The 27,142-nt window shown below is 39.3% G+C and overlaps 1 protein-coding gene across 1 annotated transcript in view; it reads right to left on the minus strand.

Annotated features, from left to right (window-relative positions):
* Positions 1-839: 839 nt before the first annotated feature.
* Tnfrsf11b (TNF receptor superfamily member 11b) overlaps positions 840-27,142 on the minus strand; it is a 27,768-nt gene continuing 1,465 nt past the window's right edge. The window contains exons 2-5 of the mRNA XM_008837968.3: positions 10,099-10,465; positions 5,493-5,684; positions 3,060-3,284; positions 840-1,415 (exon numbers count right to left, since the gene is read on the minus strand). Of these exons, the coding sequence (XP_008836190.1) occupies positions 1,027-1,415; positions 3,060-3,284; positions 5,493-5,684; positions 10,099-10,465 (1,173 nt within the window). The 3' untranslated portion in view covers positions 840-1,026. The remainder of the gene's footprint in view (positions 1,416-3,059; positions 3,285-5,492; positions 5,685-10,098; positions 10,466-27,142) is intronic.

Genomic DNA, 27,142 nt, shown 5'->3' on the forward strand with positions numbered 1-27,142 from the left:
TCTGAATGAATATAAATAGCAATACTGTAATAGTCTTACAGATATATTAGTAACGTTTACAAAAAAAATACGGCTTTCTAATAAAAGCCTCTAACACAACTGAAATCTCAAAGCTATTTAAGTTAGACATTCCCATATGTGGAAAGATGCAATGGAGTCTAGATTTTATTACTATTATTATTATTTCCAGTTAAATTACTGCAAGCAGTAATAAGAGAAAATATAGTCATAGATATTGGGCGAGATCTGACAGCTGGATAAACTATTTGGGATTTATTGAACTTTGGGAGAGATATTAGCTTTTTTTCCATATCATGGTTTCTTTTAGTGCCCTGCAGCAAAGTCAGTCATTTTTGGTGTAAGAAATAAAACCTGGTGGTTCATTTTCAAAATAAAAGTACCGTGAGAAAGCTTAGGTCCAGCTATGGATGAACAGGAAACCCTAAGCTAGCTAAGCTAGCTACTCTCACCCAAACTCTGCTAGTCCCACACAAACCCAAACTAGAAGTCCAAAGTCGAATATTACTAACAGTCAAGTTTGCCTAATGACCTACAGAAGTGAGAAGAACTTGTGCCTGATAAACTTTAAACAGGATGTAAAAGGGAGAGATGAACCTGTACATGGTCATTGTTGTGAGACAGACAAACAAGCATCAGAGAGAAAGATGGGACCTAGGAAGATGTGGAAGACTGTATTCTGATTACTCAGCCAAGGGAGGAAGGGACCTGTGTTTAGGGTTGTAAGAAATATTATCTGTGCTCAATCACTGTGCCTGCCATTTTGGGCTGGCATCTGGCTTTGTAGTCTTAAGAAAAACTGCCTTGTTTTTGCTACCTGGAATATCCATTGCTGTTAATTCGGAGTGGGTCAGCTGGGGTAGGGATGAGGGATGAGGGGTGGCGGGTGTTTTCATTCCTCACAGTTGATGTGAAAGAAATTGCTGTGCTCCTTCAAGTGCCTGAGAAAGTCTGCTTTTCCATCAGATATGGCCCATTCTGAAGAAACAGTCCAATGACCATTTCTGGTTATAAGCAGCTTATTTTCACTGAATGGACTTGATTCCCTATCATTTCCAAAAATAACTTCTGATACAGTCTGTACATAGTGAAGCTGTGCAAGAATCTGATGGTCTTCCTCAGACTGTGAGTGACAGTTTTGGGAAAGTGGTATGTTTTCAAGTGCTTGAGTGCATGCATCAGGCCCTTCAAGGTGTCTTGGTCACCATTTTTGATTCTCCACAAGCTGAGTAGCTTCAGGAGCTGCTCACTTGATTGGCATGTCTTTCTGGTTCTTTCAATGTCTTCAGTCCCAACCTTCTTCCCTGGTAAGCTCTCCATCAAGCTCTGAAGCTGCTCGAAGGTCAGGTTTGCATGTCCAATGTGCCGTTGCACACTGTTCTCGCAGAGGTCAATATCTGTATGCAACAAAAGTCCAAAGAGATGGTTATATCATTCCAAATCATCTGATGTCATTATACAACCAGTGTGAGACAAACACCTTTACACAATGTTGTAACTTCATGCTAAAGACAAGCTTTCCTGTTTTTCCTTTGCTGACTTAAATGACATTATTTCTGAGAACTAAAATGTTATTTTATGCTATATGGGGTAACATGCTGTCTATTCTAGGTGTCTAGCCAATGTTTTATGAGAAGCCCCTACTTTTGAAAGTTAACAGTAGAAAAGTACAGTCATCAACTCAGTTTTCCAAGCAAAGTTTATGACTTTAAAACCACCACATTTCAGGAAAACAGAAATGAAGTATTCGAGTTAGTTATTTTGTAATGTAAATTTCATGTGTTGATAGCTAACACAGACCCCATTTGAGAGGGGTCACTTTAACTAGTCTTTAATAAACATAGCACTGGAGAAGCACTCGTAACTGGAATCCAAGGAACAGGAGAATACACATAGCCTGGAGGGCATTTCAGCAAAGCTTGGGCATAGACATAAGAGGGAGTAACTAATGTTTCTATTAACGACATGAGTCATTTAGTATCTGTGAGCCTTAAGGCAAGTCAGTTCATCTTTCTGGGCTGCAATGTTCTCATTTATAAACCAGGGAATTGGATTCCTTCCTGTTCTGACAGTTTCTGACTTTCTATTTCTTTCTTTTTGCTTCAGGGCTAATTACAGGCTCAAAGAATATATATATGTATATATACTTTTTTTTTGCCAGAAACATCAAAAAGTTTACTCTGCACGAGTGAAGGCAGTGGAGTGTTAAAAGGGGGTTAGATTCCTAAATTCCACTGCTCTACCATCCCATGTGTGAAGTTTTATGGGGAGTGTAGGAAAACTCAACCAGGCATTATGGAAGAGCACTGTCTATGCTATAAAAACTCTCCTCCATTTCTGTGCCATGTCTTCCAAGTGGTAACTAAAATCAGAACTCTCAGCACTTAATATCATGAAGCTTATAGTTCATGCAGGCTGAAGTTCATTTCCTTCTCTTTGGGCCTCCCCTTTCCTTCTCTTCCCTTTTACCCATTCTTCAGAAATCTCTAAAACATAAGAGTATTCAGTTTTAGCCAGACCTTTCTTCCAACAGTCTCACACATTTATCAGGCCTTATTAATCCTCACCAGAAATGCTACTAAATGGTAATTTGGATGCAGGCTATCTGGTGAGGGTCAATGAGCTATTCTCTGTAAGACACTTAGTGCCTCCCTTGAAGAGAATTTCAAACACAGTGGAACATGAAATATGAAGCAAGAGTTAAGTGACAAAGATTTTCCCCCTAGATAGGCCTCAGTATAGGCAGAGGAAGGAGCTGAGGACTAGAGGGGCAGAGCCCCTCTGGCTGTGTCCTGGATATGAAGTACATGGCTCTTCCTTTACTCAGAGCACTTTGAAAAGAAATTGGGGCCGAAGGGAGAATGAAATCTTGCCTGTCTGCTACAGGAATAGCATTTATATTCTCGCTTGGTGAGAAATTCCAAGTCCCATGATGATTCCAAAGGGGAAATTCCACCCACTGCACAGGTGCACAGGTTCCTACTTGATGGAAATAGACATCTTTGGTTGCTGATTGACCCATTTACTGCAGGAGACCATACCTTGGATAATCCTCTTCACCATATCTTGGTCTTTGTTTTGATGCTTCCACAGCTTCAGCAACTGGAAAGTTTGTTCTTGCGAGCTGTGTCTTCGTTTTATTCTCTCTATGCTCTCTGAATTTACTTTGGTCCCAGGCAAACTGTCCACCAGAACACTGAGCCAATTCGGTGTAAACTTTGTAGGAACAGCAAACCTGAAGAAAGCCTCTTCACACAGGGTGATGTCTAAAGGGAAGTGAAAAGAACAAGATTTACTGAACACTTGAATTTCTGGCAGCCTTTGGAATGAAAACAAACAACAATACAACAACAACAAAAGAGAGTATCGTTGAGTTTTCCATGAGCCATTGTACTAAAATGGGAGGTTTAACAAAACCCCCTGCTGTTACTCTCAGAGGCAGAAACCAACTGTGCCTGTGTGTTGAGATTTTTGCTTTTTAAAAATTTTTATTTAGAATCAGTGTCAGCTTCCTCTCAAAGGCTTCTAGATAGGGGGAGAAAACAAATTTATCTATCATTTTAGAACAATGGCGGGTTGTCTCCCTTAGGTACAGGGGGGGACTACAGTATTAGAGACCAAGATTTGAAGTCTTACATCTGAGCAGCACTAACTGGTTAGGAACAAAATCATCAATGAGAAATAATTGTCTAAATAACTTTTTACATGGATTTAAGCCTAATGTCTGGGAAGTGTAAGCCCTTGAACACTTACATAAATATACTGATGACTTTACTCTTTGGTTATACTTTCCTTTTGGGTATTTAAGACCATAAAGTTGGCCCAAATAAATCAATTTATTTTTACACTTAGGTCATTTGAGTATCTGTTCCTCAGGGTTCATATGGGTTTGGGAGAAGTTCCTGGCTCCTTCCTTTTACCTGTTCCATCTATGTGAAGATAAGTCAAAGGTCCTGCTTGACCATGTCTGGCTTCACTTGGAAACATGAATAAGGTGTTTCCTCTGGGTTGACCCTTCTCTTTGTAGACTGGACACTGGTTCAAGTCTATCTTGTGGGGTCTTCATGTCCTCCCTGAACAAGAGGACAGGTGACTCACCACAGTTACAGGATATTTTAAGAGATGTTCCAATTTTATTTATTATTTTTGTTTCATGACTATGAGTGTATTGCCTCATGTATGTAAATGTACCCATGTCATACATTGTCCATGGAGGTCAGAAGAGGGGATCAGATCCCCTGAAACTGGAGCTATGGATTGTTGTTAGCCACCATGTGGGTGCTGGGAACCAAACCAGGGTCCTCTGCAAGAACAACCTGTGTTTTTAGTGACTGATCATCTTTCCAGCCCCTAGATTTTCTCTTTTACTTTGACATTTTGGGGGAAATGAGCCAATTAGTAAATGTTTAGTCAATATTTACTAAACATACACACAAATTAATAGACAAAATTCTGTAATTGCATCGAAATATCAGTACTTAGATGTTTATTAGTGATTACAGTGTACTTCAAGGTCACTGTAAGAAATAACAAAACACAAACAAAAATCACTGCCTAATGGTGATGCATGCCTTTAATCCTAGCACTTGGGAGACAGGGGCAGGTGGATCTTTGTGAGTTTGAGGACAGAGTGGTCTACATAGTGAGTTCCAGGACAACTGGGGCTACAGGGAGACCCTGTCTCAAAAAGACAAAAAAAAACAAAACAAAACAAAAAAACATTGCCTAAAAGAACTTAAACAGCAATCTTGAATAGTATATTATTTTAAGCACATGTGGCAAACACATGGCTTATATATAGAAACAGGATGCTTCTGTGCAGTACAAAAATATGTTTAGGGAAAGTCAAGGTGATTTGTGCCATTGTTTGACTAAGAGGCATATCACCATTCATGTGTGAGACCTGCAGTTAAGTGTAGGAGGGACAGAGTGTGAGCTTGTACTAACCTGATCAATGTCATCAACAGGGAATGGTTTGACCTTCCTTCTCGTGACCATGACCAAATAAAAAATTTAACACAACCAGAGAAATGTAGAATTTCCACAAAAGAAATCCATGGATATCACTGGTAACAAAGGCAAGTTTACATTTCTAATTTCTCATCAATTATGTCATTTTGGTTCTTAGCTGCCAATTTATACTTTAACAAGAAAGAATACAGCCATTTTTAGAAGTCATAAAAATACAGAATTTAATTTTACAATGTGAAGTCTGCTAATTTGGGCTTAAGCAATAAACTCGATACCATCAATGGGTAAGACTTGATTTGAGTGTGAAAAGCAGCGAAGAAATTTGGGGGCTTGAGATGCCCTGTTATTCAAGTGAAGAGGAAGACTGAGACATTGTTGAGTTGGTGCTTCAGCAACTGTTATACCAGGTAAGAGTGGAGAAAGGCAGAACGTGACTTTGTATCCCTTTCGGAAGATGATACAATGAAATGGTACGAAGGCAGTATAATTTGGTGTATAGTTACCTATTCCGCATTTTTGTGTTGATTCTCTGTTTCCAGAACATGTGTTGTCATGTGAGGCATTTCCTTTCTGAGTTAACAAGAGACCAAGGGCACTGCAGTTAGTGTGTTTCCTACAGGGGGCTTTCGATGACGTCTCATTTGAGAAGAACCCATCTGGACATCTTTTGCAAACTGTATTTCGCTCTGGGGTTCCTGCAGAAAATACCAATCAATTTAGCACCGTCTCAAATTCTTTCCCTGCAAATACCCTCTTAACATAGTTTTGGACAGACTTTCACTCAGCTTTTACTGCTGCTATTATATTGCAGGAAACTGTAGACATTTTCATTTTTCACTTCATTAGACAGAGAGAGCAAAACTTCTACTTTCAGCCCCTTAGGCAGACTCCCCTTCTTGTAATACCAATGCAAGTCTGTTTTGCTGTTACCTACAAAATGCTCCTGAAATGTGAGAGGAAAAGAGAAGACTGGGGCATTCATTAGTCTTCCTCTGCTGAAGTGGCAGTAAGGCTTGTCAATCGTATTCCTCGCACAATTATTCCTGGAAAATCATCACGATAACGGCTGTGTGTCTGCTTTAATATCATTCCTTGAAATCAGCACCCAGTGAATGCTGCATCATTAAATTCCAATCAGTTCCTACCAAAGTTCTTTCTTTCCTAACTCCTAATTGTGAAACACGCTAACCTTGAGAATTGTACAATGTAGTAAACTTTGTAAGGTGGCAGTAAAGTTGATGGCTGACTCCCAAGTATAAGCCTGAAGTTGAGCTACATAGTAAATAGATGTTACGCCATTGGCTTAAACTGTTGAATAAAGAACATAGTCTGCAAGACTTTAGAAAGGATAACTGCAAGGGCATTTCACTTCCTGCTTTTATCGTAGTTAATAAATTTGGAGACATCACTGGTAGGAAAACTCAAACCCAGTTTAAGAGAGTTTCAGTAGAGATGCTGTTGAAAATAAATATCTTCAAACCCTTGACTCTATTATGCATGGATACAGCACACATTTGCATATGAAAATATCTCCATCTAGTGTAAGCTAGTTGAACAGATTTAGACTTCAGCATTCAAATGTAGATTGCACAGGCCAATTCTGGCTCATGCAAGATAAGAAATACAAAAGAGACAAATGAAAGCTACAGAAAGTTATTAAACTTCATTTATTAAAAATTTCAACCTCCTACTTCATTGTATCTTTTTACCAACCACCCCAAAAGTAGCAAAATGGATTGGTTCTACTTTCATCTCCTGGCTCTTCCTTCATAAAAAGAATGATGATTCATTGACCTGTAAAAATGACAAAGAGCTGGCAGAGAGGAGGGGGAGGGGAAACCACAGTTCGATGTTTCACATATTAAATGCTATTTTGAGCTCTGCAGTGACATTGTCTTAGGAACCGCCTTCACAAAACAAAGAGGATTTGTGTTTTGTTAGCCAATGTGCTTTCTTGCTACATCCCTCTCTTTAAATGTAGTCCAACTCCAGATGAAATTTTATAATATCCTAAGCAGAAACATTTAGGCAGAAGTCCCACCCCATCCCGCCACTGGGAATACATGACCTCAGTGTGGGGACCCAAGAGCTCTTTTGCCAATTGCCACGTGTTCTACATAGAAAGGAGCTTTGTCACTCTTCCCACACGTATTGGTTACCTGAGTCTCCTGGTGTCTCCTAAGAACGTCATATGCATAAAATCATCTTTTAGATAAGTTGGCCTTTCAAATTCTTCAACAAGAGGAACCCAAGAATGACAGTTGTAAAGTTTTGAATTCTATTGGGGGCTCCATCTAATAACATTTCTGAATAGGACTTTTTGTTTTATAATTGAAAAAAAACATTTTTTTTTTTTTTGGTCTTTTTGAGACAGGGTCTCCCTGTAGCCCCAGCTGTCCTGGAACTCACTATGTACACCAGGCTGTCCTTAAACGCACAGAGATCCGCCTGCCTCTGCCTCCTGAGTGCTGGGACTAAAGGCGTGTGCCCCCACACCTAAAAAAGAATCAATCTAATCAATGATTTTGCCTTATTAGTATCAGTGGAATATAAAACTTATAACCTGGCAGGCAAAATGTGAACTACTGTAACAATAGGAGGAATAGTAATTTACTGTGCTGGCCCTAAGTAAGTCCATGGGAAGGAGAGGGCTGGCTAACAGAATGCTATAAAGAGGAAGAGGAGGCAATCCTGGCTTCAAAGTAGCAAGAACAGCAAAAATGGCTATTAAATATTCTTTAGAAGTATACCACATAACCCTTCCATCTCTTTGGGCTGGAAACCTCTTATTTGCCATGCAGAACCACCTTGTGGGTTGTTAGGGAGACAAACGTAAATGAACCCCACTGAGGTACCACAGAATAAAATGTGGACCTTCGTTCTTGGTCTTTTGGTTGCCCGCTTACCTCATTCTATAAACAGATTTTCATGCTTATGAGGGAAACAAACTTGCTATTTCTGTTATTTTCCAAAATTTTCAATTTTGCTAGCTTCATGGTCCACGCTTAATTTCTGTATAGAGGACTTACTGCACTGGAGTTAAGTGGATTTTGTTTTGCTGGGTGGGTTTTTCTCCTTTACCAATTCTCTTAGTATTTAAGGCTGAAAGTATTTAAAAATAGGTAATACCCTGTCAAATACTCATCCTAGAGATATTACAATAGATAGTCTCTCCTGCAGTGAACACCCTTTTAAGTTTCCCTACCTCAGAGACTGAAGAAATATTAAGTTTCTGTTTTTGAGTTTTGTTTGTTTGTTTAGATGCTTTGAGAAAATATTTTAGTATGTAGCCTCATCTGACCTGGAACTCACTATGAAACCTTGGTTAGCCTCAAACTTGTGAGCTTCCTACTTCTCCCTGAGATGGGGCTGCAGACCTGTGCCAGTATACCTGGCTTTAATTTTGTATATGCTTCATTGTTTTTTTCTTTTTTATATTTTCATATACATTTATTAGCTTCCATATGATCTAAATCAAGAGGCTAGTTATTTTGTTGGAGTTTGACTTTCAATGTAGTGTTCAGCTTTAATACAGTGAATTTGCTTCAATAATATCATTATCAAGTTAATTAAAATCACATTAAACTCATTATATACATAAAAATATTGTCACTTTTGTACCTCAAAAGTTTAAATCTCCAACTTATAACAAGAACCATCAATGCCAGATTTCCTATTTTTTGTTATTCAAATATGAGTCAGGTAGCAATGAAAACAAAAACTCCAATTAGGCACTTTCTTGGAGTGCCCAAAACACTGTTAATGTTTGGTAAGTGTAGTATAATAGAATATTTTAAAAGACATCACTGATTTTTTTTTTTTTACCATAAACCTGAATTTTATTTTCACTGAAAAAGATCACCTTTACCCAAACTGTGGTCTGGCTCTTGCACAACATCTGCCTACTCCTTGCCAGATGCACGGAACTTGCTGCTGGAGGAGTTGCAGTTCATGGACCATGCAGCACTTGGGGCAGTGGAAGAGTTGCCTTTTGAAGTTTATTTGAAAGCAAGATTAACCTTATGGATACTTCTCTCTCTGCCTCAGATTCTTACAGGCCTTACCTGGAAGGGCCCCAGGGGGACCATTCACATGGTCTTGTTCTGGCACTCCATCTTTACAGAGTGTAGTCAATGGCTATCGCTTCACTTATTGGACGTTTCATTATCCATGTATATGCTCCCTTTGTATGCCTTCAGACCCAAAGTACTTGCTATATAAAGTTGAAATTGTTATAAACAATCAGCATGCACTAGGCAACGGTTTCTCAACCAGGAGCAAATTTGCCTGCCACAATGGAGGGTGGACTGCTGTTGGCAGTTAGTGGCTAGAGGCCAGAGAGGCTGCTGAGCATTGCACACTGCACAGGACCACCTCCCACAGAAAAGACAAATCCAGCCCAAAATGTTCAGTGTTGAAGTTGCAGAATCCTGCCTCAGAACTTACACTGATTGATTAGTCTTTCCTCCAGCTAAGTAACTACTCCTAATTTTCCTAAGCCACAGGAAGTCATAGTCTATTCTGAAACTTTGTGCATGCAGCAGAAAACAAATATATGTTTGTCTAAGATAAAGAATAACCTGGTTAGAGGGTTGACTGTCTTTATCCTCTCAGACATTCAACTCCCAGGCCTAAAGAACTAGCTTTATTTTTAATAATGAAAACCATCCCCATTTTTTACATCATTAATTATAACTGCTCATTGTTAGCACTCCAGAGTCTCATTAATATCAGCAAAATTACTCTCTTGGTATCGATTATAATTTCTGATGTTTGTCAAAAAGCACAGCAGTCTGAAGCTGTCCACGCTGGAGTGAAACACCCCAGTACCCACAGTGCAGCTCAGAGTATGGTCCTTTAAAGAGAAGCAATCCATCATGCATCTCATTAGGGAACAATTTGCTGCATTTGAGATTCCTCACTAAATTACCTGGTAGTAGCAAAGCATTCCTCTGAGAAAGGTCCTTTGGAAGCAATCCAGACACGCAGTGCACTGCTAACAGGTCCCATTACCTGTGTATCAGGACAAGTGTCCCCTGAAACTTTCACTGCTGTCCAGTTTTGTGTGAACCTAATTGATTATTTTGTGCATTAGAAGCAGATACATACCAGCCTGCAGCACTCCAAAGCCAGGGGCACAGTGTTTATGTTTCAGGCAGAACTCCAGCTCCAGGTAGCGCCCCTCCTCACATTCGCACACTCGGTTGTGGGTGCCATTGCACTCCTGCTTCACATACTGCAACTCCTTGCACACTGGGCTGCAGTACAGACACTCGTCACTGGTGTGCCAGCTGTCTGTGTAGGAGCGGTCGGGGCAAGGGAGGCACAGTGTCTTCCTCCTCGCTGTACAGTGCTGTTTTAGGTAGGTGCCAGGAGAACATTTGTCACACATGAGCTGACGACCAGTTTCTGGGTCATAATGAAGGTACTTTGGAGGAAAGACTTCCTGGATGCTCCATTTAATGATGTCTAAGAACTAGAAGGAGACACAATGGCAAATTAACATGGTGGTGGTTCTTGACAAAGGTAGTATTTGAGTCAAAAGTCCTGTACTATTTAATCCTAATGCCATTCCTGAGAGACACAACACAAGCTCAGAAGCCCTAAGGTTTGCTTCCGATGACTTATGTCCAATAACCAAGAACATAGACAGCAACAAACATACCAAGTGAATGAAGATTCACAGATTATTGTAGTAAAAAATATCCTCAGAATAGCCCTAATTACATTTTTGGCAGTGCTGAATAACCATGTGGTCTGGAAAACACTTCATCTCCCTAGGATTATACCTGGATAAGTATGTGGATGAACTGATCACTCTCACAATAGCTACATAAAAGTCACCAAGATGCCTCATTAAAAATATAGACCTAAAAAAAAATGTAGACCTCAAAACCTGTACCCTTAAGCACTGTGATTCCATTGATGGGCTTGGGAATAAAAAATAAAAATAAAATAATAAGAAAATTCTTGTATTGATTTTCATGCCTGGAGAGAACATACTAAGAATTACTTTTTCTTATTGACTTGACTCTGTTCTAAGCACTTCAGATACAATCCTGAATAAACTAGTTAAAAAACTCTGGCCTTGTGGAGTTTCCAGTCCAATCAGAGAGGAAAATATATACAGTGAAATCGGATGGAATTTTAGAAGAATTATTTATTTTATTCTATTTTTTTAAATGTGTATGAGTGCATTGCCTACATATATGTAAGTGTACCAGTGTCACTCAGTGACCACGGAGGTCAGAAGAAGGTATCCGATTTCCTGGAACTGGAGTTACAGATGGTAGCTGTAAGAGCAGACAGAGCTCTTAACCATGGAACCATCTCTCCAGCCCTCCTATATTATTAAAAATAGAAAATCAGGTAATGGAAAGGGAAACATGGAGGGGCAAGTGGGGAGAGTGTAATTGTAAAATGGGGGTCACAATAGTTGCACTGAGGACAAGATTATAGCTCTTTTAGTTTCCTTAATTAGTACTTATTGATTAAAGACAAATTGGAATAAAGAGCTGGTGATGTGGGAAGGTATCTAATTTTCACCACCCTCCACAGCCTTTGTTCATTCATTCATGCTCTAGATCTGTGCAGAATATCTACCAGGAGTCCAACATGAGGAATGCGCCCGTGAGTCACAGCTGGGAATGGTCTCTGTAAGCTTATAATCCACTAGGAAGAGTCCTAAAATTCTAAGATTGACATTTTCTCCAAAGATCAAGTGGGCTGGCAAGCTTGACTTGCATAGATGAAACAGGTCTAGAACATTAAACAGCTAACTGTTGCTGGATTAGTTGGGGGAAAATATCAGGGAGTAGGCAAGGTTTCAGAAGTTGCCATTCATCTGGTAAGAAAAAAAAATCCGGGTAGCAGGAGAGAAACTCCACCAGGCAAGGAAGGATGCCTTTCAGAGGGCAGTTGCACATAGCTCTCTGTCCCCCTATCTCTATCCCCACGGGTCTTCGGGGATTCTTGAGGAAGTTCTTTACACTAATTACAGGAAACATTCTCAGAAGAAGCAGTGTTATGTGTGTGCAGGGGGTGGCTTGCTTGGTTTTGGGTGTTTGTTTTTGGTACAGGGAATCAACACTGACTGTTTACAGGTTTAGGGAAGGTTGCAAACCAAACACATTACTTTTTCAAAACGCTCTTGTTTTTAGAGTTCAGGAAATGTTGCAGAACCTCTTGACCTGGGAAAAGCATGCAACTCCAGGGAAATAACCACACTCTGGTAAATCATAGGCGTCAGAGATAAAGAACAGCCTTTTTTCATGAACATTAGCTATTTTAGTCTAAGTAACTTCATTCTTTTCTTAGTGGAGTATGGCATGTCTGTGAGACCCACCTAATTTGAGCTGATGAACTAAAAGCAAAGAACAAAACATCTCATCCAACAAAGATACTGTGTAAAATACAATGCAGAGTCAGGGCTACCAGTTCAGTGGTCTTTTCTGGACACCCCAAGACTTGAGGAGTTCTGAAGAAAGCATGTTCTTTAAACTCCCTGTGGCTAATTATAGGCTTGAAGGAAACAAAGTAGGATGGAATGACTGCCTAGCTAGGAGTTCATTTGAATATGCTATGGGACAAGTTTCAAGCCTCCTGCTACCTGGACCAATCATTTCCCAAATCCCCAGTGCTATGGAGTAAGGTTCTCCTAACATAACTTGCAGACCCATGAAAGCAGTGAGACAAGATTTTATTTTCTCTCTTGCTGTTCACTTTAGATTTCCTGGGAAGCCGCTGTCTACTTTCAAGAGGTCTGGCTCAGCGATCCAGAGACGCTTTTTATCTCAAGTGCTGCTGCTAAGTGGACGGTGGCAGCACTGGGTCACATCCAAGCCACACTCCTCATCATTGCCCTGCGCTTGTGTACACAGGGGTCAAGAAGACTCATTTGTTCATCAGCATTGACCCTTTCCTCCCCTACATAAATGTAATGAGGATTTGATGGAAAGGAAAAACAAGAGCAACAACAGCTGCTAACATGCATGTGTTTCACCGGAAAGGGCCACCAGAAGGTTAACAGCTGAGCAGTCCCAATCTGGAAATTCAAAAATCTGAAATGCTCCAAAATCCAAAACATTCTGAGCATCTTACAAGTTCTCTTGAAGTTCTGGATTTTAGAGAGTCTGGGACTTGGACTTTTTGATTGGGGATTCACCACTGATAAAGGATATGCAAACACTCTCAAATCTTTTCAAAAAATCAAAATCTGAAGAACTTTGTGTGCAGATAGCTTCAGAGCAGGAATTCAGCACAGACCACGAAGGAACTATGCTTACTGGTTTGCTTCCCTGATCTGTGCTCAGCCTGCTTTCTTATACAACCCTGGACCACCTGCCCAGGGTGACATCACCCACAGTAGGTTAGGCCCTCTCATATCACTCAATTCAGAAAATGCCCCACAGATACGACCACAGGCTAATCCAATGGAGGAAATTCCCCAGATGAGAGTCCCTCTTTTCAAATGTGTCAGGCTAACAATTGAAGCTATCCAGCACACTTCAGGTCCTAAGTCTTTTGGCCATAGGTCACTCCAGCTATATAGCCAAGAATGCCAAAACAGTTCATGTTTTTCTATGTAATTGGCATGATACTGTTTTCCTAAAACTAAACATTGGAAAGTAATTATTTCTTTAAGATTCAGGGAAATTGGGGTGAATAGAATTCAGCAAGAAAAATAAAACAAGGTGTATATTTAGGGATTAGAAATTAATTAGTGGAGGTAATTTGCTCAAGACTGCCGTGTGGAATTATATACATTTTTCACAATCAGAAGGCCTTTGAGGAGCTATAGACTTGTTTTTATCAAGTTCAATTGGACCACTGTGTTCTACTTGAAAAGAAATTTTCCGCTTCAGCAAAAAATCACAGAGCTCTGTGTGGCCAAAATTGGATCGTTAAGTCTCAATCTTTGGTTAGCCCCAGTTCCCACACAGAATTTCTGGGCTCAGTTGCTGGACAGAGGATGGGCAAGATTAACAGAACTTTTCTTCTCAGGCCTTTCTCTCACTTCCTTTTACAATTCTTGGAAAAGCAATGACAGAGATATGGTCTTAACATTATCTATTGCTCCTTTGCCTGCTGATAAGATTTCAAAACCTAGTAAGGGTGTAAAAACAATTTTCTGTGTAATATGACCTTCAGAGAGCCCTAATGAACATGCACAGTGGCCAGGATGCACACAAAGGTGTGTCTGCAGAATCATAAAGTGGTTTTTCTAGAAGAGGTCACCCTTTTTGTGTTTCACTTATAAAAATATTAAGTGGAACGTTTTCTACATTTTTTCCTACATTTTTGTTCTTCTCCCATTTTTGTATATCATTATTTGGTCCAATCACTTGGACTTGAAGGGAATCTGAAAGTCTTTCAATTCAGTGCTTCTCAGCAGTCTGAGATTTCTATTTGAAGCCTCCATACTACTTTTCTTGAAAGAACAATTAAGGTTCCATCTCTAATAGCTTTTTTTCTCTCCTTCCATTTTTAAGGTTGTTACAGTATTAAAGAATTTTCTGTTTCAAGCCTATCCATCTTTTTTCATGTTAAAATGCTAACAGAAGATGGAGCTAGGGAAGATGGCAGGTGGACTAAGGTAGTGGTTCTGTATTGTCTCTTCTAGCTCTACCCTTGCACTATTTGTGGGTTTGACAATTTAATCAGCAGAGAACTTGTAAATAAGTATATTGCTTTAACCCACTCAAACTTCTTGCTTTACTTTATTGCTGCAATCACTTGATATGCGGACCTCTTTGTAACCGTTTCCACGTTTAGGCTCACTCATGCCTTCCTCTGAAAGGACAAGTGATTTGACCAGAGCATTCTACTGGTTTGTGTAACTTCCTTAAGGACAAAAGAAGAATGCACTTCCTCTGGCGAGTTTATTTTTACATTATGCAATGCAGCCAGTCCCATACTACTGAGCTTGCTCTCCAGTATCCAGAACCATGAATGACCCAGTGGGTTTCTGTTTATGGAAGATTCATTAAAGTGAGCCCACGCAGAGCCTGAAATAGACACTTGGTTTGGGAGTTCCTTTTGTAATCCCTCGTCATGATCTTTGCCATGAGAACTATTTGAGGACTGTCCAGAGTTAGCTAAATGTCTGGTCAGTTTGTAAACCATGCTGTTTCTGTTCATCTTAGCCGTGAAAGGAAACATCCAGGGCACATACCATTGTGAGTTTCCTGAAGATTGCTTGTAGTATGAATTATAAAAATTATTAAAAAATAAATCATTTTCCCAGTTTATTTAATTTTTCAGTTTTAGTCTTTTGTAGTACCCCTTTCTCTCCACTCCTTAATTAGTTTATTCATTCAGCAAACATTTATTGAAGTAATCACTATTCTCTGGAAATATGGTTAAGTGGGGGAGTCAATATCAGCCCAACCCAATGTAAATGTCCATCAACCACTCACTGACAAAAACTGGAGGCAGAAAGGAAAAGAATCAAGACTCAGAAAATGATTCAACAGAGAATCAGGTCAGAAATCATGAGAAAAAAATTAACGATAGAGAGGAAAGGGTGGATGACTTGGCTGACTGCACTGGCAAAGGCTGCTTTCAGAGAAAGCCCCAGAAGCACACACCCTGGAATTCTAAAGTTCCTGAGGTCACTATTGCTGAGAAAAGGAATGTCAGCATACATGCAGAAAGCAAAGGACTTCATGCTTCATAGATGAGACGTGACCGATGGTGCTGAATCCATGGCTATGAACACATGCGGAGAGCTCAGTAAAGAAATGCAGCTGAAGGCAAAGCTTTTAAGGTGCAGAGCACATAAGTGTCTCTAGGAGTGAAGTGGCTGAAATACGTTACAGTATCTTCCCATGTGGTGTTACTTCCTTGGTTCTGGTCCAAGGGTTCAAGGCTCATCCATATTTGCCTAGAGGTATCAGAGAGGAAAGTGGTCATCTCCATATACTTTGAATGAATCTTTGGCATGACTGTGTACACACAGTAAGACCTCAATTTATCTAGGTATTTTATTCAATCTAACAGATAGGTTGGATGCCTTTTATGTGAAACTTGTATCATTGGGGAATATACAGATTCAGATAAATATCCAAGATGCAAAGGGTACATTTGCAAGGACAAGCACAAGCTCATAGCCTACATTTTTCTTGTCTATAAAATGATAGGGGTGAAAGATTTGCCTAGAGGAAGACCATTTTTAAATACATCTTTCATTTGCATGGAGTCTTGCAAGCATTATTTCATTTGTACTTAACTTCCATGAACAAAGTCAGTTCGTTGGAAAGATTTATCTGTTGCTGCCAGGTCCCCTCCTGAGAGGGAGCCTGCTTAGTAATTTCCACACTAACCAGTTATTTGGCTGAAGGTTATGTCTCTAGGTAAAGAAGTAAGAGCAAATGAATTAAATCTGTTCATCTCTACACTTATGATTTGATGCCAACTGCTTTCCTGGGCAAATGGAGGAGAGGAAACATGAACAATTATGGCTTATTAGATGAATCACTGGGCCAAATTCTACATGAGTTTCTTCCTTTGAGGCTGGAGAAGAGTCTCAAGGTAAAACTTAACTTCCAATGTAATTTTTGTTCACTACAAAAGTTTTTTTTTTAGTTGTGTGAAGGCATTAACATTAATTGTCAGTGTCTCATTTCTGCTTGGACTCGATCAGAATGATCAGAATGGATTTGCTTATGAGGCTTTTGCTACTATGGAAAAGCAAAGGTGATTAATATTTTACTGATTAACTAATAAAAGAAAACATACTAGAATAAAAGATCATCAATCAGAAAAACAGAAATGGTGATAAAGGTCAACAATTAAGATGTATAGAAATCCTTCATATGCACCTGTATCCTATATTTCTTCTCTTAGGCTTATGTTAATCACCCTATTGCAGATGCATTTTTGTGAGGTTATCTTCACTCAGCCTCCCTTGAAAGGCTCCAGGAAGCATTGGGTCTCTCTGTTACAGTCCCTGGCATCTGGGACTAAGAACTGCTGGTCTATTTTATTATGTTGTGTTTTGGAACATAATTTTACAATTACATTTTATTTCTATAGTGTTATTTTTTGAAGATAATATATTGCTCACAACACCTTGTGGATCTTTTCAGTAGCTAATAAAACCTATTGGTGTTTAATTAACACATGGCTAAGGACAGCTGTTGGAGGAAGGCGAGTAAAGCTATGGTAGTGAAATGGAACAGAAACTAGAAGGAAAAGGGAATCAAACAGCATTAGCATTAAACATGCTGCTATCAACAGTGTGCTTTTGATTTCTGAAAACCATACCAGGAATTATGTATAATAACATGAATAATAATATTATTATAGTATATAATACAACAGGCTGTTGGCCAAACCCATTCTTCTATCTCCAAATACCTCCAAGGAGATATGATTATCATCATTTTAAAGATGAAGAAACTGATTCTTAGCGAGTTGAGTGAGAAGTCAGAGTCAGAGATGACAAAAATAACTTACATTCAAAGGTTCAATCCCAAACCTGCCTGAATTTAAGCCTTTAACAACTGACTCTCCCTCTGTAGCCTTATGAATAATAGGTGTTCCAGTTTTATTAGACAGTCATGTAAGTAACTATAATATTGTGTAAATTTTAGCATGCTCTGTGATTGACATATCATTTATTATTTATTTATCTATCAGATCATTTAGTTACCTATTTATCTCTTAGTCATTCATCCATGCAGTCATCCAACCTGAAGAATAAATTCTTCTCCTCTGTTTCATTGACATAATTGACATGATGTTCTGGTAGGTAGGCCTGTGAGACTAGACAGTCTGTGACACTCTGTGCCAAGCAGCAGGTCCTCAGTGACGCATATTCTTGAACTGATCCTCCTTCCTTTCCATCATATGCTAACACTTGCTTCTCCAGGATTTCACTTTCTAATAAGGTCCTAAGCCATAAGCACCTTGCCTCACATTGTGTTGCCTAAGGAATTGGGGCTTAAATTCACATTCAATATGTAGATAAGGACATTTTATTGCTAAATAAGATAAAATAGTAGTTCTCTAGAGCGGAAACAAAAAAGGAAAGTATATTGGAACCACTTTTTCAATGGATTGGCTCTTCTGGGTATTCCCTCTACTCATTCTTCAGGCCCGTTCAGCTTTTTGAGTTGAAGGTACACACAGGTTTTCCTGATTTGTAAATATTTTCACTAGACTAAGTTACTAGATATTAGCATTGTCTCCAACATAGCAGGAAACAAAAATCCGACCTGGATAACTTTAGGGAAAACTACCTAAGCTACCTGAACGTCCATTTCCTTGTCTGTGAACCTGTACCACAAGATTTTTTATGACAATTAAGTGGAATGTTGCATGTGACACCTAAATATAATACGTATTATAAACTGACTTCCTATTTTATGATTTCCTCTTCTTGAAGGAGTTTAAGTAGTTCAAATTTATAGATGAATGAACCTTTACACAGGAAATGGAAGCTACAAATGATGAAGACAAAAAAATGTGATTCCCTTTGATGACACTCATATAGAAAGGTTTTCAATTTAATCCACTGTTCAGCATCTGGTGACTGTCTGATTTTGCAGCTGAGCTAAGACTTTCCATAATTTTTGTTAAATAAAATTTAAATTTTCAGCAAAAGGAAGATGTCCTTATTACCACAGATTAGCTTTGATGCAGAATGAGTTTGAACTGATATTCTATTTGTGATGCTTAAATGCTTTTCAAGGTTACTACCCCTCCAGGATCCGACATAGCTGGGGGTTGGCTTTTGGATCAATCAAAATCAGTTGGGTTTAATGCTGGGCAAATAAACAACTGCAAAAATCTCAATGGTCTAAAAACAACAAAGGTAGAATTTTCATTTGTGCTACTGGCCCAAACTGTCCTGTCAACAGCAAAGCAGATTCTTGTTCAGTAGCTAATGTTTGGGACATTGCTTGTATATGTGGAAGTAGAAAAGAAAGAACTAAACCAAACTCATAGAAAACCTGAGGGACAACATTGGCATAGGACAGTCTGACTTGGAAATAATCAAGTGGACACCAGAAGTGCTTATATCCCTCCCAGTCCATCCCCACCAAAGGAAACTCCCTGTCAAATTTCTGGAAGGTAGAACTGCAGGAAGTTGGCAAACAGCATCAATGACTACACCACCCCCTAATAAGCATCACTTGTACCTCTACTAAGTAGTTGATTCCTATTTTTTCCTTTCTGCTAGACATTAAAAGAACCAGGAAGCAGAATGTAGGAGCAGAGGTCTTCTGGCTGTCAGCTAGTGTACTATTCAAGTGCGGATTTTAATGGTCTTGCCAGGCTACCCTTTACCATGCTTATTATGCCTGAAGGTTTGACATTTATTCCAAAGCACAGTGTGCAGTTGTCAAGTACTTCTTTGTGAATACAGATTCAAAGAAAAATTTGCTCAATGACAATAAGGAGATTGTTAGTGACCATAATTTCACCTCTTCAAGAAGCCTTAAGGGACTGTCTTGAGCTTGGCTTTTAACTAAATAAAGTATGAAGAAAAACTGCCCACATTACCAACTTCTATGCATACCAGCTGATGACAAGAAGGACTTTCTTCAGAATGGGAAATATGTATTTTGGGATAAAAGAAAAATTTATGATCCTAAAGTATATATTATATTATCTACAATTAGATAACATTTCAAAAGGAATCATTTGAAACAAAGAAACAAAATCTGTTTCCTTGTATGATTTCCTTGACTTCAACAGAATTCCTTGATTTCTTGTGTATTATCGAAGGGGTGAAAGGATTGTAAGAACTGAAACAAAAGAGATAATTGTAAAACATCCCTGGTATGTTTTATAGGTAATAAGTCTGCTTGACTTTTGTACATTTGGAATAGGAAGCAGTGTATAATCAATTTTTAAAAGCTCAGGTGACATAATTTTGAAAGTACAGCAGGCCTTCCATGTATCACCTGGTCCAATTCCTCCATTGAGGAAATGCATCAAATAAGACCCAGAGTAATGGGTCCACTAATCAAACCTTAAAGATGACAGCAGAAGTAACGAATGAGAACCCTCGAAGCCTGTCTGCCTTGTTGTTGCAGAATATCATCACAATGCCCCACAACTGAGCTCCCGTTGCAACACTGTTGTCTCTGGTCATGTCAACACAAACTGATGGGAAAGGAATATTATGAAGAATAGGATGTTCATATCTCCATTTCCTAAGGACAAAGCAAATATTTTAAAAATAACAATGGAATAAAATGTTTTTGTATCTGAACAAGCATACATGAGACTGAGTAGAAGGCCAAGATAAAGACCAAGCAAGACCACGAGGAGGCCCAAGCCTCAGGGCAGTGGAGACAAAGACATGGCTGAGCCCAGGACCACAAGCAGGTGTAGAGCATGAACAGGAACAAGAGCAAGCCCAAGAAAAGAGCAAGAAGGGGAAGAATAGAAAGAGTGAAAAGAAAGTAAAAGAATTATAAAAGGAGCAAAAAATGAAACAAGAAAGAAAGAAAGAAAGAGAGAAAGAAAGGAAGGAAGAGCTATTTGAATATTAAAAAGCAAGGGAATTAAGATTTTCGAATCAGAAATTCCAGAAGGAAATCTAATCTTCAAAGGCAGTGATAATGCTTGGATAAACTGCTGTCTTGTTTTAAGTCTAAGTTATTCTTCTCACCCATTTTTTTTCTGTCCCATGGGTGGTTACTTAAAAAGCTTTCACAGAAAATGTAGCCACAGTACAGAATGAGTTGACATGAAAGCCTTAGGGCTAGTCATGTTATTTCCAAAGACGGGGCATTTCCACAGTGAGTAGAACGACAGTTACCAGGGCAGAACAGAGGGAAAAGTTGGTCCAAGGGCCCCAGTATCAATCAGGATGAACATGTTCTAGGGCTCTGTATAGCATGGTGATAGTAGGTAATAATGCTGCACTGTGTATTTGAAATTTACTCAGACAATAGATCTTAAATGTTCTCAAACATACAAAAAGTGTTTATGTGAGGAGATGGATGTTAAGCAGTTTAGAAATTGATGGCATTATCTCTTCTTTATATAGATTTTTTTCTTCTTTTAGATGTACACATGTGTACATGTACCTATACGTATGTGGATGCATGTGCACGTGTGCAGGGGTCTGAGGTTGAAGTCATGTGTCTTCCTTCATAATTCTCTACCTTATTCATTGAGGCTTGCCACCTTACTCTGGAGATTTCATGTCTCCACCTTCCAAACACTTGATTTACAGGCAGGGGGTAATGTCCACGTGGCACTATGTAGTTTCTGGGAATCCAGACTCTTGTTCTCATGCTTTTGTGGCAAGTATTTTACCCACTGAGCCACCTTCCTCCTTGTGCACTATTTGTTGTTACTCTGACTGGTTCAGATACTTGTGAGAAATTGAATGGAAAAATATCCACCCAAGCACTTGGGAAATTGTGTCACTTTGTAGTTAGGAGAAATCATTCTACTGTGTGTATAGAGAATTAGGTATTAACTTATAGAAGCTGAGAGAGAGGGAGAGAGAGAGAGAGAGAGCCATACAGCTTCTTACCTAATGTGTTGTAACACTATTCTTATCCCTTACAACTGTCTAAAAGAATTGTTTTTTTAGATTTTCTATGCTAGTGACTCCAAAATATTCTGTGGTAGTGAGTTCCAAAAGCTAATTACATGTCACATAAAAATACTATCCTTGTATCTATTTCAAGATGCTCGTACTTCTCTCTTTCTTCTTTCACAGATAGCTTACAGATGTTGCTATGATTTCCGATTCACTAGTTCCTGCTTTTGTGGGCTGCTAAATTTTATTTTGATTTTTGTTTTCTTTTGTAAGCATGGTTGCTATTGCTGCTCTCTTTTGCATTTTGTTTATACGGCTATCAATATCAGATCCCTGATCTGAGTGTGGCTTCTCCATTTCCTCTCTTGCCATGTGAAATCATCTCTCTCTATGGCTCTCTAGGGTAATGACCTGTGGTTTATTTTATTTGATTTAATTTTTATCTCAAGCCCAGTCTTCCCCTATGGCCAGAAATTTCTGAATTAATGTACTTACTCAAGGACTATGTTGGAGTCATATATTAAAACATAAAATTGGGGCTGGAGATATGGCTCAGTGGTTAAGAGCACTGGCTGCTCTTGCAGAGGATCCCTAGCTCTTCCCAGCACCCACATGGTGGCTAGCAACTATCCCTAGCTCTAGTTCCAGGGGATCTGATGCCCTCTTCTGACCTCTGGGGGCATTGTACTGCACAGGTGCACTTACACACATGCAGGCGATACACTCATGTACATAAAATAAAAATAAATAAAATATTTTTCTAAAAACCATAAAATTGCAGGGTGTGGTGCACACACCTTTAATTCCAGCACTTGTGAGGCAGAGGCAGGCAGATCTCTGTGAGAGATTTGAGGTCAAACTGATTTACATAGTGAGTTCCAGACCAGCTGGGGCTAAAGGGAGACTGTCTCAAAAAGATTTAAAAAAAAATTAAACCAGAACCGAATGTTTATTGCTTAAATTTAATACCATGAGCCCCAAGTTCTCCATTCAGTAAGCAGCACACCCTCTTGCAGGATGGGAAACTAAAAAGCTGGTCCAGGTGCACTTAACACTGCACCCACAAGGATCCATATATAAATGTAGTTTATTGTGTTGCTTTCTTAATAACAAACTTTCATATAGGTCTCAAATCTTTATAGGAGAATTGAATAAAAGTATATTTAAACTATTGCTCAGCTAGATAGACTATTATATTAATATATTCAAAGATAGCCAAGCCAATATTAGGGAGTTAAACACATGATAGATAGGTAAATTCTATTGGAAGATCCATGGAAATTTCTGGCAGATTACCCAGTGCTCTAGAAAATCTCATCGTAGTTCCTTTGACTCAGCAAACACATGCATCAGGATGGTGGAGACCTTGGGGCTACAAATGAAGAAGATGAAAATATTTGCTTACAAAGATCTGCTGTTTTGTTTACCACAGGGTTGGTACCATCCCTTTGGAGAAGCTCTAGAAATTGGTGGGTTATTTCTAAGGGTATCGTGACATTTTCTGTTAGATTACCCAAACAACCAAAGATAATTCTACGTCCTTCAAGCATTCAAATATCCATTGGCAACTGACAGGAATGATCTAAGTGTAAAGCCTGTACATATTGTGATGGTTACTTTTAATTACCAACTAGATACAACCTACAGTCACCTAGGGAAAGTTTCAGTGAAGTATTACCTAGATCAGATTGGCCTGTGGGTATGTGAGGGATTTTCTTAATTGGGCTAGTTAGGGAAAGACCCACCTGAACATGAGTGGAACATTCCCTAGGCCTGATTCTTCAGCTATGAGTGGAGAAATGGAGCTGAGCACGAGAAGCAAGTCAGCGAGCACGCACGCATGTATTCACTTCTCTCTGCTCTTGACTGCGGATGTAACTAGTTGTTTCAAGTGTCTACACTGTGACGTTCCTGCAAAGACAGACTATAAACTGTAAGTCAAACACCTTTCTCCCCTAAGTTGTTTTCATCAGGGTATTTTGTCACAGCAGTAGAAATGAAACCAGGGCCATCATTTTCTGAACCTATGTTAAAATCCATTTTATTTCTACATGAAGTGGTTTTCTCTGCATAATTATTACCCACACTGAATTTTCTGGGAATTTTGCAGCACAATATTTAATAGGAAATGGAATTCCACTTTGTTAAAAAATCTAGCAAAATTTGCTCACCGTGTTAGAAAACCACAGCACCCAAGCCCAGCCTGATCCAGTTTTTATGTCACCACAGAGGCATACCTATAGTCTTTATTCCTAGCTGTGTGCCTGTGTTGTCAGTTTCCCATAAAATGCCAGCATATCATGACTTCATCATGTCTTCTAGTGAAGCCTATTTTATTATAAATTACTTCCTTTTATTACTCCTTTAGAGTATAGTTATGTCAGGATATTGATTTTATAAAATTTGTATGTGTAGGGAAAATATATGTACTCTAAATTTCATTTCAAGAGACAAGGAGGTTGTTACAAAAGATTTATTATAAAAGTACATGGAAGACATCAGTTGTAATTGAAACCTACTGCCCTACGGAGTGAAACACACAAATACACTGATAATTTGGCATCTCTGTTCCATCAGAGGACAGAAGATGCAGCTAAGCATTATTAGTCAAGACCTTAAAAATGCATAAAGTTTAGAAAGTTAGTTATTCTTTGTGTTGTTGTTTCAATGTATTCAAACATTTTTTCATTTTTTTGTTTGTTGGTTGGTTTTGTTTATACTTTGCTGCAAACTAGAAATTCAGGCTAAATGAAATGCTCCTGGTTAATGGAAACCAGGCTGGGAGCTGCAGAGAGCAAACCCCAAAAGACAAGTTAGTGCAGAGGAAAGCTAGAACAACAGATGTGTGTTTAGTCCCTTTTTGGTAAACGTGGCCATAACGCTGCTTCTAGATCTTAGTGAATAAAACATTTGGCACTAAATGCTTTCTTCCTCCACCAGTGGCATTTGACAACTGTGGTTTTAGTCAAAGAAGTAAAATTAAAATACAGATTAAAATTAGGACCTGCACTAAAGGTTGCTAGGTGACACAGGCCAGAAAGGTTGCTACGGACAGGGGTCAGGACTGTGTGGGGATGTGTATATGTCTAAGGCTTCTGGAAAACTTCAGAGCATTGTCTTTAAAAAAAAAGGCTAGGCAAACTCATGAACTCAACTACTGGGGAAAGGGAAAGAAAAACAAAATAAACAAAAATCAAAACTCAGAAACCCCAAAGGGCATTATCCCAAAGGAAGACTGGCAGGAGGCTGTCTCCCAGAGAAAAGAGCAGCTGTCTTTCCACCTTCCTCCACATGACAGGATAGGTTCAGAGCATGGCTTTTAGAAGTTCAGGGCACATTCTGCCACTGCATAATGAATAGTGGGAAGTTTCAGGAACAGTTAAAACCTAGACGTAGGCCAGCGTGTTGATGTTATATGCACACCTAGTAACTAATAATGCATACAACTAACAAAGAGATGATTTGATGTGGTGATGATGTCTCCATTCAGGGCAGCTCTTTGCTCATCTGTGCTAGTGAGTGTTCCAGGAATGCCCAAAACCATGGTTCTGCCCTAAGGACCACCCTCCTCTCCTTTCACTGCCTGACTGTCAACATATCTTCTGCCCTCACAGAAGCATCTAGAATATAGTTTGCCGCACAATTTTGCCTTCTCCTATTTGGGAGACTGAGAATGGGCATCTCTCTCCCTCTGAGTATCATTGTACCTTCTTGCATGTAAGTGGCTCTAAACGGTTCTATCTGTGGTCACACGGCTAGAACCTCGTGCGAATATGAAGGAGCGACTTCATGTGCTTGACTCAGTGTATACACATCCCTGTAGCCAGTTTATAGCAGGGGAGAATAGAACTCCAGGGGGAAGAAATGTGGCCACTGTTGTTCCTCAGGTAAGTGGTGTGCTGGTGTTTGAATTGTGTCCAGCTCCTAACCACTGTGCTGCAACTTCCCTTGTAAGGTAGTAGAAGGCTGGTTTTTTAAGTTCCCAAATCATCTGGGACTTCCTTTTTGTAATTCTAATTTCACATGCAGCACTTGTCCATGTCTGCCTCTTCCATTAAGCTGTGAGGTCCTGAGGAGCAGGAGTGATGTCTCTCTGGCTTTCACTTTGTCCCCAGTGCCTCGTGACATGCTTATACTAAAGACCAAATGTCTGTAATGTTTCTGGTTCCTAGATCTGTGCTTCACTGTCCACCAAAGGGCATTGGCCGCTGTAAATGCAAGTACAAGGTGCTCACTTCCAATCATTCATAAAATAAAGTCAGTCTCAGAAACAAGAAAGGGAAAGCAAGAGCCTTCCTATTTATTTATATATTCAAGACCCACTCAAGGCTTTCCTTTCTGATAACATTATATTGTCTAAAGTTTAGAAATCTCTCTCACTCCCTCTCTCTCTATAAATGCCACATACAAACTAATTATCTGTATATTCTTTAGGAACAATTTTAATAAGAACATAGTTAGTGGAAATTTGAAGTTTAAAGTTCACTGATTTTATATTAACTAAATATTTGACAGGATACAAAAGCTGGAAAAAATAAAAATATCATCATATTAACAGTAGAGTTACTTATACTAGTCCAAACCTGGAATGATTAAATTAGTCATGAGCCACATAATGGAATACTGTGTAGTACTGAAAACAAACTGTTTTGTACATTCAACACTAGTGATGAATCTCATAACAGAATTTTGGAAGACACCAGATGCAAAAAGCACACAAGGCCCATTTATCTAAAGTTCAAGTATAAGCAAAACCAATTTATAGTGTTCCATTCACAATGCTGATTACTCTGGCTATGAGCATAGCCAGTGTACAATGACAGAGAGGTATACAAGGAGCCTTTGGGGTGCTAGTAATATATTTGCAGATCCTTGTGCCCCAGTTTAACAAGTGCCCAGTGTGAGAAAGTTATTTAGGCACTTACAGCTGGTGCAGATAATTGTCTTCTATCTTAATGTTTCATTGTATTTCTGTGTGTGTGCATGTGTATGAATGTGTGCATGAGTGAGTGTGTATGAGTGTAAATGAATATGTCTGAGTGTGCATATGTATATGAGTGTATGTGCATGCATGAGTGTGTGTGGTGTGTGAATATATGAGTGTGCATGAGTGTATGAGTGTGTATGAGTATGTGCGTACGAGTGTGCATGTGTGTATAAGTGTGTGTATGAATGTGCATGTGTGTGCATGAGTGTGGGAGTGTATGTGTGTATATGAGTGTGTGTGTGTGTATGAGTGTGGGTGCAGGTGTGGCAAGGAGCATGAGTGGAGGTCAAAGGATAACTTTCAGGAGTTGATTCTGTCCTAACACGATGGGATCCAAGGACTGAACTCAGAATGTCAAGCTTGCATGGTAATCACATTTACCCACTCAACCATCTCACTGGTCCTAAAAAGGTTCACTTCTTTAAAAGTTCTTTATAGGAGACTGGAGAGATGACTCAACAGCACTTGCTGCTCTTCCAGAGGATGGGAGTGCATGCAGTTCCCAGCACCAACATTAGGTGTCTCACAACTGCCTGTAACTGTAGCTCCAAGGGATTTGGGATTTAAAGCCCTCTTCTGGCCTCCTAGGACACCTACACTTATGTGGAGTGCTCTCTCTCTCTCTCTCTCTCTCTCTCTCTCTCTCTCTCTCT

The sequence above is a fragment of the Nannospalax galili genome, unplaced genomic scaffold, assembly GCF_000622305.1.
Source record: "Nannospalax galili isolate Female #2095 unplaced genomic scaffold, S.galili_v1.0 scaffold17, whole genome shotgun sequence".
Lineage (NCBI taxonomy): Eukaryota > Metazoa > Chordata > Mammalia > Rodentia > Spalacidae > Nannospalax > Nannospalax galili.